This window comes from Cydia splendana, chromosome 26 (assembly GCF_910591565.1).
Source record: "Cydia splendana chromosome 26, ilCydSple1.2, whole genome shotgun sequence".
In the NCBI taxonomy this organism is placed as follows: domain Eukaryota; kingdom Metazoa; phylum Arthropoda; class Insecta; order Lepidoptera; family Tortricidae; genus Cydia; species Cydia splendana.
In genome coordinates, this window is record NC_085985.1 from 11,414,405 (window position 1) to 11,427,520 (window position 13,116).

The window sequence follows — 13,116 nt, forward strand, 5'->3', positions numbered from 1 at the left end:
AATTATCAGAAACGCCGCACCGATATCGAAACGCACGTATGAGAAAAACAGCTGCAGGCAGGCATCATATTTGGCCTATTTCTGCCCTTTTCTTTTAGATAACGCATTTATAAGAATACTGTTATTTGTGTTGACTGTGAGTGTATATAGAATAATATCTGGGATACCGAGCTTTGCGCGGAAAACATATAAAAACTCAAAAATACGCGTTTTCCCAGAGATAAGACCTAGCTAGATCGATTTTTCGCCCCCGAAAACCCCCATATAGCAAATTTCATCGAAACGTTAGAGCCGTTTCCGAGATCCCCGAAATATATGTATAAATAAATAAATATACAAGAATTGCTCGTTTAACGTTATAAGATTATGTTAATGAAACATCATTATTTTTGTAATTATTTTTTTGTATATTTATACCAACATTGTGATAAAATACGATGGCAAATGCTATATAATGTTAATCATGTTCAACACAATTCAGGCGTACATATAATTGGTTACATTCCTACTAGATAGTCAAATCAGCTTCTTTTTTATAACTGTCAAAACATATTGCTACTATGGAACTTATATGAAAACGTGTACACGTATTCATATGTATAGTGACGTCACGGTCAACTCACCTACTTTATTTTATTTCAATCCGATTTATTAAATAGAAATTGTGGTCAAAAATGACTGCTATGTATGTTTTTCTAATAATGATCTGGTGTTTTGTTTCGTGCACAGTGTGAAATAATTTATTTTAAGTAGAGGAAAGTACCCAATGATGCCTTTATAATTTGGTATTAAGTGTGTGTACGCATATGTCTAACAAGAGTCCTTTTGTCCACATACTGTTTTTTACACAATTCACATGAATGTCGTTTCTCTCCCGTGTGGCCTCGTTTATGATCGTTCAGACCAGTTCTTAGAGTGAACCGCATGTTGCATACATCACATGCGTATGGCTTTTCACCAGTGTGCGTTCTTATATGACTAGGTAAGTACCTTTTATCCTTAAATTGTCGATTACATATATCACAAGAATACGGCTTCTCTCCACTATGTATTCTTAAATGAATAACTAAAGACGCTTTATGCATAAAGTGCTTCTTACATATCTCGCAATAAGGCTGGTTTTCCGTGTGTATTAATTCATGTTTAGTCAAATTACTCTTATGCGAAAATTGTTTTTTACATACACCACAAGAATACGGCGTTTGTCCCGTGTGCACTCTTTTGTGAGTATTTACCTGATATCTTAATCTGAACGATTTATTACATATATCACATGCGTACGGCTTCTCACCGGTGTGTACCCGTTGATGCATGATCAGAGGATTCTTTTTTAAGAACTTCATACCGCAAACGTCGCATGAGAATTGTTTTATACCTGTATGTATAAGTTTATGTTCATCCAAAGCTCTTCTAGTACTGAAGGACGAAGTGCATATGTCGCACGGAAATGGTTTATCTCCCTTATGGAGTTTCATATGACTTTTTAAGCTTCTTGCAGTTTTAAGTTGCCTTTTGCATATTTCGCATCTCAATTTCCCACTGTGAACTGCAATGTGTTCTCTTAAGTTATCTTTTCTCTTGAAGCGCTCATTACAAATGTTACAGGAAAAAGGCTTCTCCCCAGTGTGTACTCTAAAATGGGTTATAAGTTTACATTTGAAACCGAACCCCTTTTTACATACATCGCACATAAAGCGATTTTTCCCGTGCTCTTTCATATGGTTTTTTAGCCTTGATCTGAGTGTGAAAAGCTCGCCACAAGTTTCACATGGGAAAGTTTCCTTTTTGATGAGTTCGGACAATTCTCGTTTCTTTCTTGAGTCGATTTCTTCTAGAAGCTCGCGTTTGAGATTCGAGGCGTAGTCCTTTGATCCGTAACTCGTCGCTGCATCTGGACAGAAAGGAAGGGTATTTATTCATAGCAAAGATCACTTCAACTACGAGTACAATGATAACCACACTACTAGTACTAATCTAGTATGAGAGCAACGACAGTTGCGTTCACATCCTGTACTATACTTGCCGCAGCACCAGTCTGGTTCCGTATCTTTTATACGTAATACTACCTGCACTACTGTCGCGAGTCCGACTCCAGAAGGCCGTGCAAGTGCGAGAGAGAAAACAAAGTCCCCCACCGCGTCTGTCTGTGTGTTTGTTAGCGGATTTTAATGAGGTTACCACCTAATATCAATAGAGTGATTCTTGAGGAAGGTTTAGGTGTGTAATTTGTTAACCCGTGCGAAGCCGGGGCGGTTTGCTAGTTATAAATAAAAATTAAATTTTTACAAAGGGGTAGTTATTAGATAAACTTACAACAGTTTGCTAAAATATTTTATGATGGAGCCAAGTAAATTTCATTAAAAGTATTAGGTTTTTAAGGCTCGGCATATTCCAGTTGTTATAGCCCTCAAAAACTTTCTCAGAACTTCTTTGATCATATAACTTTTTAGAGTTCCGTACCCAAAGGGTAACAACGGGACCCTATTACTAAGACTCCACTGCAGAGCAGGGGCTAAGGGGAAGAACTACAGCCCTGAGCCGTTTTGTGGTATTCCCAAAAGCCTAACGCGGCTCACCCTAAAGACCTACTGTCACTACAAAACCATTCAACTCTGGAGAGAAACAACAGGTTTGAACCATTCCAAAGCGCTTATCAAGGCCTTCAGCAAAAAGGCGTCCTCGAACGCCTTGGCACTGTCTAGCAACCAACTGCGCAACTTGGTAAGGGTGCTTACTGGGCATTGCGGCCTAAATAAGCACATGCACACTATGGGGAAACGCGACATCGGACAGAGACACCCTTGCACATACTCACAGAGTGCCCTTTTGCCTAATGCGTACTCGTGACATAATCCGGGGCGGACACATATTGCGCCCGGAGGAGTTAAAGTCTCTTGAGATCAAAAAAAAGATCCTGCAGCTGTAATACAGTAATTTTATACATTTAGCGTTTGCGTTAAATCCGGTAGTTCTGATTTTTTTACAGACTTGTTTATGATGTTGGCCCAATGAATAATCCAAGTTTGAGAACTCGAGCTCCGAACGCAACTTTAATTGTCAAGAATCGAAAAACCCGCGAAATTTTTGGAGATTTTTAAGATTTGGGCGATTATAACCCTAAAGGACTAGTTTTTGATAGTACCTTCTCAGGACGTTTTTAAAGTGGACTAATTTGGCTACAGTACGACACTAGAATTGTCTCTGTACATCTAATAGTTTCCGAAATAAAACCTTTCAAAATTTATAATTTTTTGAAATTGTGATCGTAGGGTAAGTAAGTGCAGTGAGTATGCACTTTTGTTTCAGGCGATGCAGCTAGGCACGATTGTTCCTAAAGTCAAACAAACCTGATTTGGCCAGGTAGCTCGAGATCGTACCGTGCCTACCCCCCAAAAAGGGAGGAGCAAGGGTCGGAACACTAGTTCTTTTTTTTACTTAACTATATTTCTTTTTTTTAGCATTAGAAATAAGGTAAACAATCTTTATGTGTCTTTGAATTGAAAAACACATTTTAAAAATAAGTTACGACAAATATGTAACAATTATGACTCTAATACAATAATTTATATTCTTCTGCTTTCATAAGTAATAGTTACTGATTTTTAAAAAGCGTTTTTCAATTAAAAGACATGTCAAGATCGCTTACCTTCTTTCAATTTCTTTCTAATGCTAAAAAAACGAACTATAGGGCAAGTTATATAACATTTTCATATAAGTTCGAAAAAAATTATAAACTTTGAAAGGCTTTATCTTAGAAACTATTAGATGTACAGAGACAATTCTAGTGTCGCACTGTAGTCAATTTAGTCCACTTTAAAAACGGCCTGAAAAGGTACTATCAAAAATTAGTATTTAGGGTTATAATCGCCCAAATCTTTAGATTTCTTTTTTTTTCTTTTAAGAAAACCGAAATTTTCGTGGGGTTTTCGATTTTTGACAAAGTTGCGTTCGGTGCTCGAGGTCACAAACTTGGATTATTCATTGGGCCAACATCATAAATAAGTCTTCAAAAAATCAGAACTACCGGATTTGATGCAAAAGAGCCAGGTTATAGCTAGTTTGTTAGTGCGCGACACCTTGCACTTTGTGACTATGCGCTGAAACTTGGCACAGTTGATTCTTAGCTGGTCATGAGCAGATACAGACCGGGAGACCTCGAGAGCCACGTCTCATCTAGTGGGGGGGAGGGGGGGAAGTTCGACGCCGCCGCGCTTCACTTGGAGCAACATTTCTCTAAAACTGTACCTATTAGGGCATGTGATATATCATTTTCGGATAAATTAAGGATGAGGAATTTTTTTTTGGAACCAAAACAATGCACTTTCTAACAAAAAAAAACATAAAGTAGAAAAGACAAAAAAACGTATCTTGGATTTTTTCATAATTACCAATTTTTTTTAAAAGTGTAGTAGGAATCTGAAAACAAAAAATATAGTTGTAAAGCTACACTTATTACGTTTAAGAAAATATATAGTTTATTATACAAAACTGTTGTTATATGGGAGATAAAAAATAATATTAAGCGTGGGCCAGAGTGATCTCAATACAAAATATTATTAATGTGGGAAAGTTACTTATAATTTGTGCTACAATCGTTTATATTTTTAGTTTTTCGTAAATAACTCGTAAACGGTAGCCCACAGCAAAAAAATATCTTTTACGTAAATAATCTGTTTCAGATTTCTTATAAAATAAGTGCTACTTTTATCCGCTAAGATCAATATTAAAAAAAATATTGAAGGGAGAAAATAAATACTAAGGTCCCCTTTTTTAGTCATTCGTAAATAACTCGTAAAGGATGGCCAATAGCAAAAAATATTTTAACACATGAATAATTAGCATAAAATTTCCTACAAAAAAGGTTATTCAAACTTTTTCGCTAGGATCAATATTTAAAAAGGGGACCTTAGAATTTATTTTCTCTCTTTAATATCGTTTTTAATATTGATCCTAGCGAAAAAGTTTGAATGACCTTTTTTGTAGGAAATTTTATGTAAATTATTCATGTACTAAAAAATTTTTTGCTATTGGCCATCGTTTACGAGTTATTTACGAATGATTAAAAAAGGGGACCTAAGTATTTATTTTCTCCCTTCAATATTTTTTTTAATATTGATGGTAGCGAAAAACAGTAGTACTTATTTTATAAGAAATCTGAAACAGATTATTTACGTAGAAGATAATTTTTTGCTGTGGGCTACCGTTTACGAGTTATTTACGAAAAACAAGAAAAATAAACGATTGTAGAACAAATTATAAGTAACTTTCCCACATTCATAATATTTTGTATTGAGATCACTCTGACCCACGCTTAATATTATTTTTTATCTCCCATTTATCAACAGTTTTGTATATTAAACTATATATTTTCTTAAACGTAATAAGTGTAGCTTTACGACTGTATTTTTTGTATTCAGATTCCTGCTACACTTTAAAAAAAAATTGGTAATTATGAAAAAATCAAAAATACGTTTTTTAGTATTTCTACTTTATGCTTTTTTTTTTGTTAGAAAGTGCATTGTTTTTGTGCCAAAACTAGATTCCTCATCCTTAATTTATCCGAAAATGATATATTACATGCCATAATAGGTATAGTTTTAGAGAAATGTTGCTCCAAGTGAAGCGCGGCAGCGTCGAACTTTCCCCCTCCCCCCCCCCCCCACTAAATGAGAGGTGGCTCTCGACGGCTCCCGGTCTGTATCTGCTCAAGACCAGCTAACAATCAACTGTGCCAAGTTTCAGCGCATAGTCTCAAAGTGCAAGGTCCCCATACAACGGTGTGCAGTAACAAACCAGCTATTACAAAATTCGACAAAGTTACTGGATTACTGTTCGAAGTTGCAGGTTTGAATTGAGAGTTGTAGTAGGTGGCGATCACAATAGATCAGGGATGGTCGCAGTGATACATAGGCTATGGAGCCTTATATAGCCCCTAACAACAAGAAGAAGAAGACTCCACTGTCTATCTGTCTGTCACCAGGCTGTATCTCATGAACCGTGATAGCTAGACAGTTGACATTTTCACAGATGATATATCTCTGTTGCCACTATAACAACAAATACGGAACCCTCGGTGGGCGAGGTCGACTTGATAGATTGGTTAGAAAGATTGGACAATGGGGTTGGCAACTGTCAAAGGTTTGCATAGATGGCACCATCATAGTTTGCCCCTTTAAGATTTGGCTTAAAGCGCTGGCATTAAGGGCATAAAATTCCACAATAAAACAAAAATTTGACACAATTATAGGGATTGACTGTGCAAGCTATGCTGGCGCCATCTGCTAAATACTTCGACCGGCCAAACCCGTTGAACTGTAACTTTAGTATCTGAGATTTAAAAACATGTTTTATCTGCTTACCAGAGATCGATCCAGTGATATCCTGCACCGGGACCTCGGAGTGAGGTGGCCCCTGCTCAACTTCAACTTTGACACGCACTGGCTCGAAAACCTCATCCTCCCAAACGTGTTCCTCTTTTATTCGCAGTTCGTTTTTCACAAGCGATTGTGTCTCAGATTGTTCTAAATCTTCTCTTCCTTTCTCTGGCTCGTCTGTTCCTTCTTCTGGCTCCTTTTTCACGTGCACCTCGCATGGTACTTCTTTTATAGGTAAGTCTACCTCAACGATAGATTTTTGTGACATATCGCAGAATACAATGTGAAACAGAACACTTTAATATGAAGTTTTTGTTATATACTATGTACAATTCCTTTTCGTAAATAAATTAAGATATAATGGACAGTAGTAACTTTTAATAAATTAATGGTACATTATTATCAATACTAATGAATTCATTTCATAACCTTAAAATGCTTAATCTGATCTGACAATCAATTCTGACATGACATTCACGCTTCATTTCACTCATGCGTTACGTTGAAGCCCGCTCCACACTCGTGTCCGAATCGCGGTGCGAAGCCGCGAACGTGAGTGTGGAGGGGGCTTTTCGCGCACGAGTGTGGAGCGGGCTTTAGAGTTTATGCGGAAAAAAGAGTCGTGAAATGTATCGGGCCCAAAACATTCCACGACTCTTTTCTTTCCGAACAGCAGGTAAGTATTTCTCATCTTTTCTAATACCAACTCGCCCTGTAAAGTGTGAATCTATGATTTCCCACCTTTTTTGCTTGCTATACTACTGGCACGTTTACGCCTTTTGTTTTTACCAAACAAACGCGTTGTCATGGTAACGTTGACAACATAAACTTCGAATAACCTGTATATTTAACCTGTATCGCTTCTTTTGGATAAATAAGATTTAAGGATGTCTAATCTAAGCGGCTATGATAGCGAAGCGGTAGGCTTCGACTCAGTAAGCACTAACAAGCGGTCGGAAACCACCAGTTCTACGCAGACCACCGAGTTTGGTGAGACCGGCACGGGGTGCCAAACTAATTTGTCCAAAGATTCGGGATGCGTTGTCACTCCTGATGATTTGAACGCGCAGGAGGCTACGCTTCATGAATACCCCCCTCCAGGCCTAAATCAGTTTTTAAGGCGAGTTGTACCTACTATGTTAGAGCAACTAGACCAACGCGATCAAGAGTTTTTCTCATCTGATTCCGACGAAGAAGATGTCGCCACAGCTAAACTGTTTCAAGAAATAAAAGTAAATACAGACACGCCCCACGGCGCCGGTGACCATCAGAGCTCCAGAGTCCTCGATCTCAGTTTCAGCAGCGCAGGTAACTCTCTAGCTGTGTCTGTAGGAAAATCTCAGCATGAAGAATGGTGTGAGCACTCTGGTTTGATTCGGATTTACACAGCCAAGCGCTCTGCAAATGACAACTTTGTTCATTCCTTAGATATTACTGAGAAAAATTGCGTGAGCGTGGTTAAATATCATCACAGCATGCCGCTTTTAGCTTACGGAACAAGCTCTGGAGAAGTGGTTTTCTGCAGCACTAAATTAGGCTCTAATACAGTTGAAGAAAATGTGCAATTGACTTCCCCTGCTGGCTGCCACGGATCTAAACGGGTCTCTTTCCTAATGTGGGTGGACTCTACTCTAACCAATACATATTTGACCATGCATGTAGTGAATACTGGTAAACGCAGATGTGGCTCCGATCAAGTCTTAATTTCTTCTGGCAGCGATGGAACTATAAACGTATGGCAGGTGAATGCTAATCCAGGAAAATTCGAGAATATTTACTGCTACAGCGTCAACGGTTCACGTAAGTTGGTGACGCCAGATATAACCTGTTTCGATTTTGTGAAAACGTATCCGCTTCGACCTTGGGACGAGAAGATTTCTGACGATATATTTGTTGTCGGAACGAAATGTGGGAAGCTGTATTTGTGTAAGATAAAATCGTTTGAGGCGATTGCGGACAGCGCGATGGTGGACCCTGTGTTCGAGGTGCTGGAAGGGCACAAGAGTTGCGTGTTGAGCGTGGTGTTCAGCCCGCAGAAGCCGGGGGTGTTCCTGTCTGTCTCTATGGATTCGGAGCTGAGATTGTACCACGTCAATCAACTCAGTCCTTTGAAGGTAATCTTTCTTTGATGCCACATTTTGTGTATAGATTATAATACCTAGCATTAATAGATATTTATTTTCATTTTGTAAGTTAGTTCGGCCCCGGCGACCGCGTAGATGTAATAAGACTAATAAGCGCTTAATATGGCAGGTATAAATTTGCTCCGATTCCCCGATCGTGTCATGTAAATGCAGCATCGGTATGCGGAATAACGTAAAGATCGGACATTAATCTTGTTTACAGATAATTTGTCTGGACGTGCCACTGACGTGCGCAGCGTGGGTGCCCGGCGCGCTCACCGCCGTGGTGTGTGGAGCCGCCGACGCCGACTGTACCGTGTGGGACGTGGCTCGGAATAGGGCGGCCTGCGTGCTCCGTGGAGACGCGCTGTGCATCGCCGTCACACACGCGGGGTGAGAGCAGCAGCACTTCCTACAAAACCGAAGTTTGACAGCGGTTCAGGGTCGAATCATGCTGTCCCTTCCTAATATATGGCACTATCCCTTTCGGCTATTTAGGGTTATCAAAATTCAAGCTATTATCTTATCTGTGGTCGTGCACGCAAAGGGATGTCAAGTTGTGCCAACCCTAATAACTGCTCGGAGCAATGCTGAGCCGAGTTTACCCGAAGTCAGGAGTGTCTCCCCACTGACTGTATGAACCAATCGAACCACTCGTGGTTGAATATTGGAATCTTTCGCTTGTTCGGTTATTAACACTTTAACTGTCCCTCGCCTTCACTACTTACATGGATCGATACGTCCGTGCATTACAGGTAATGCACAAATATATAGAGCATTCCCATTTCTCACGTCACATGGACGTGAATGTTTGACGGTGAATGTCATGTAATGCCCGGACGGTAAACGTGTTAATATTTAGCACGAGTTAAACAACAATTTTGCCCCCTTGTAAAATAATAGTTATTTGTTTTACAAGGAGGCAAAGTTGTTTAACCGCTCGTGCTAATATTGATACCCGAGCAAGCGAAAGATTCCAAAATTAATAATCGAATCTTGAACGTTGCGAGGGTTTCAAAGCACGAGGGTCAAACAAAATTTGCCCCCGAGTGAAACACAACCCGAAGCAAATATTAAATGTAAAATATAGACGGTCAAGCAAATCTTGTCAGTAAAAAAAGGCGCGAAATTCAAATTTTCTATGGGACGATATCCCTTCGCGCCTACATTTTTCAAATTTGCCGCCTTTTTCTACTGACAAGATCTGCTTGACCAAGTATATCAAACAAAATCAAATCCAAATATTTATGATCCAAAATCATCATTTAAAAGTCAATTCTACCAGCAAACATAAGAAACAACTCAAAATTTGCATTTGATTACTTTGCCTCACATGTGAATAAGATGCAACTTTGCTATCAGTTTTTGAAGTGCAAAGTAAGCCTTTCCGAGCTGGTGTGGTGAAAATGACATAATAATATTATAACTAAGTATTACATTTGTCAGTAGGAGTAGTCGCGTGGCGGCAGGCGACGGCGGCGGCAACGTGCGTGTGTGGGACTTGCCACCGAGGAAGAGACTAGCGGAAGACTTGCTGTTTTAACTCCTTATACAACGTAGGCTTATACAACGTCATAAGCGTCGCCACAGAATAAATAATACTACTAGGTACAAAAGACTCACTCTCTAACAAAACGCGTCTGTTACGATCTGGACAGATATGGCCGCTAGGTGGCGACAGCGCCACGCGCCGCTTATGGCTAGCCACCAAAATTGGTGTGGAACGGATGTACTTGTTGTACCTGTTGCAAAGCGACGAAATCGCGGAGTGAGCCACGCCTGACGTCGCATTAACGTTAACATATCCTTATTTCTATGGTAACAATGGTGTGTCACGATCTATTTATAGTATAAACAACATTATTTGCGGTATTTGACGTCTGTCACTCACAACAGCAATACTACGTAAAATGTATTGCACATCGAAATCACAAAGGAAAACAACTGCACTGCGAACGTTTACGTTCTACGTCTTTTTTTTTTTAATTTTAGGGTTGGCCGGACACCATCGTTATGAATCGGTAGTCGTCTAAGTAAATCGATATGAATTTTTCATTTTTCTTTTAATAAAAATAAGGAAAAGGCCGATAATTAACTGTAAATATGGATATATTTATCGTCACTTAACAGACAACAAATTTGACACGGAAATAACATAAATAAACTTTAAAATAGATCCCCAGTTAGTTTAAATTTTGACAATGGGTGCGACCTACTCGGTCGGTGTATTAAATGCATTTAGCTTGCGGGAAAACCATATAATTCTAGCTTTATTTCAATCTCAAATAAAAATTCATTATACGTCACAATTCGATACCTCAGTCTACGTGCCATCCAATCGTAATCGTTTGCTGTGACAATCGATTTGCGTTAGTTACATCTCTATATACGTCAGTCATAATGTGTCAAATACCGCAAATAATGTTGTTTATACTATAACCTCATTGGCCGTCACTAGAGTTAGACCAAGAAAAGTCTGCAGAGATTTTGACAGCGTGCAGTGCCAGTGTTACTTAAAGGGACCCACTGATTAACAGTCCGCCGGACGGTATAGGCCTGTCAGTTGTTCGGAACTGTCAAAATTTTGTTCTAACTGACAGGCCGATACCGTCCGGCGGACTGTTAATCAGTGGGCCCCTTGAGGCCTGTCCAGAAGAGAACAATTTTTCGCCAATCTGATTAAATTGTCCGATCAAATCAGGTGGTGCGGATGCAAACTCTAGTTTGGCCACTTTCATTCACCAATTTTAAATGTATGGTGAAATACAATAAATAATAGGTATTATATTATATCAATAATTAACGAACGCCAAGAACACCTAAAGTCGTCGTTACTAGTCGTGCTCACCGCGCCATGGACAACTTTAGGGAGCACTGACGTGTCATATCTAAGGACGGGCTAATGGGGGGCACTAAAAATGGTATGAGTATAGTATAGTGACGTCACAGTCAACTCACCTACTTTTTATAGTTGGTCAGACCAATTTGTCAGTCAGTAAGAACCAGGAAAACTATACTCATCCTTTTCTTTTGGGTGCTAGCACTGTGTGAAATATTTTATTTAGAGGAGACATACCTATTGTGTCTAAAAATAACTGATGTCTACCTTTCTTTATTAATCTTCAGGTGCTTTATTTCATGCATGGTGTAAAATAATTTATTTTAAATACAGTCAAATACCCTATAGTGGATATAATACGAGTGATATGTAAAGTAATAGTTAATTTTACTGCAATATTGTATGAGTTAGAAACAATATGTTGTTATTATTAATTAAACGATGTTAAATTGTAATAATCTTTTATTTATTTGATACTCCCATTATTTTCATGCTTTAATAATCCTTATTGGGAATAAACAAAGTGATGACCCAGTATGGCATGACCAAGATATTTGCTGCATTGTACAGTTAAGATATGTATTATACTCAATATACATATGTATACAAATAATTAATAATAAGTTAGCCAATAAGCCTGATATTGTGATAATAGATCGATCGCACGCAACGTCGGGCCGTGCTCGTTTACATCACCATCCCCATGATGAGAATCTCATGAAGGCCGAGAACAAGGCCTGTTCACTTCCTAAGAAAGTTATGTCCCCAAATAATTGCGCATGTATGCGCCTGAAGCTTCTATGTGTGCTTTGGCCTCCTAGAAAAAGTTGCCAGTAATCAAAATAAAAACATTTTTCTACAGCAACATTGCTCCCAACTAAGATTAAAATTTTCATGATTTTTTTACATTATTAATCATAAAACGGGACTTAAAACTTAAGTACACGCGATTAAGTTTTATAATGAATATTTGCTTCCAACTGTCTTTATCAATGTTCATAAAATATATGGAGGGTAGGTACGTCTACCCACCATAATAAAAAAAAATTATTTGTCAATGACTCTGTCCAACTGCTGTGGTTAAAGTTCATAACGAACATTTTATTTATTAAATCTTTAAATAATAAATACAATGTAGCGGTACTACCACTTAAGACTCTGTAAGTCTGTACCTACATGGATTACAGCAATGCACATAGAAAATGTGCTAAATGCGGAGCAACGGCTGTTGAAGATACATATTTGAGTGAAATTCATAGCTTTAGTGGGTTCAGACGGAACCGCGTCATAACGCATCTGGAAAGCGTATTAATTAACCGTGAAGAAATGTATGAATACAAGTTGGAAATCTGTGTAAAATGCCGTGTGTAAAGTGGAGTGTATCTGTGTGTGTAAAGTGTAATAGGTAGGCATGCCTAAAGTTATTTGTATTATACTGAAAACTTTGTGAATGTGCTTTATTAATGTCTATTTTTTTATTAAGTTTAGTCAGGGTTTAATTTTCAGTGTATATTTCTATATGTAAAACATTTTTTTAATAAATAAAATAATACAATGTTATAAACATGAATATGCCTTTTATTTAAATCAATTGATAATACCACAAACAAGGGGTAATATTTGCATCTTTCATATATTTCGTGATATGAAGATAACAAATATGTTTATCAACAGAATTACTACCTAAACCGGTTGTCAACTTTAGTTCCATTGGTACACAACGACGGCGCCACTAGTATAAACGGTTGGGGACATTTTTTTGTATGGAGTTACCGTTCTT

The 13,116-nt window shown here is 38.3% G+C and overlaps 2 protein-coding genes across 2 annotated transcripts; one reads left to right on the forward strand and one right to left on the reverse strand.

The window, feature by feature from the left end:
- Positions 1-556: 556 nt before the first annotated feature.
- Positions 557-6,753, reverse strand: LOC134803114 (zinc finger protein OZF-like). Its single transcript, XM_063775822.1, has 2 exons — positions 6,360-6,753; positions 557-1,891 (listed from the first exon to the last, which is right to left on the reverse strand). Exons 1-2 carry the CDS (start codon positions 6,640-6,642, stop codon positions 789-791), a joined length of 1,386 nt encoding a protein of 461 aa, XP_063631892.1. The 5' UTR covers positions 6,643-6,753; the 3' UTR covers positions 557-788.
- Positions 6,754-7,167: 414 nt separating this feature from the next.
- LOC134803514 (uncharacterized) lies at positions 7,168-10,337 on the forward strand. Its single transcript, XM_063776312.1, has 3 exons — positions 7,168-8,488; positions 8,721-8,890; positions 9,947-10,337. The coding sequence occupies exons 1-3, from the start codon at positions 7,262-7,264 to the stop codon at positions 10,038-10,040; spliced, it is 1,491 nt and encodes a 496-aa protein (XP_063632382.1). The 5' UTR covers positions 7,168-7,261; the 3' UTR covers positions 10,041-10,337.
- Positions 10,338-13,116: the final 2,779 nt, after the last annotated feature.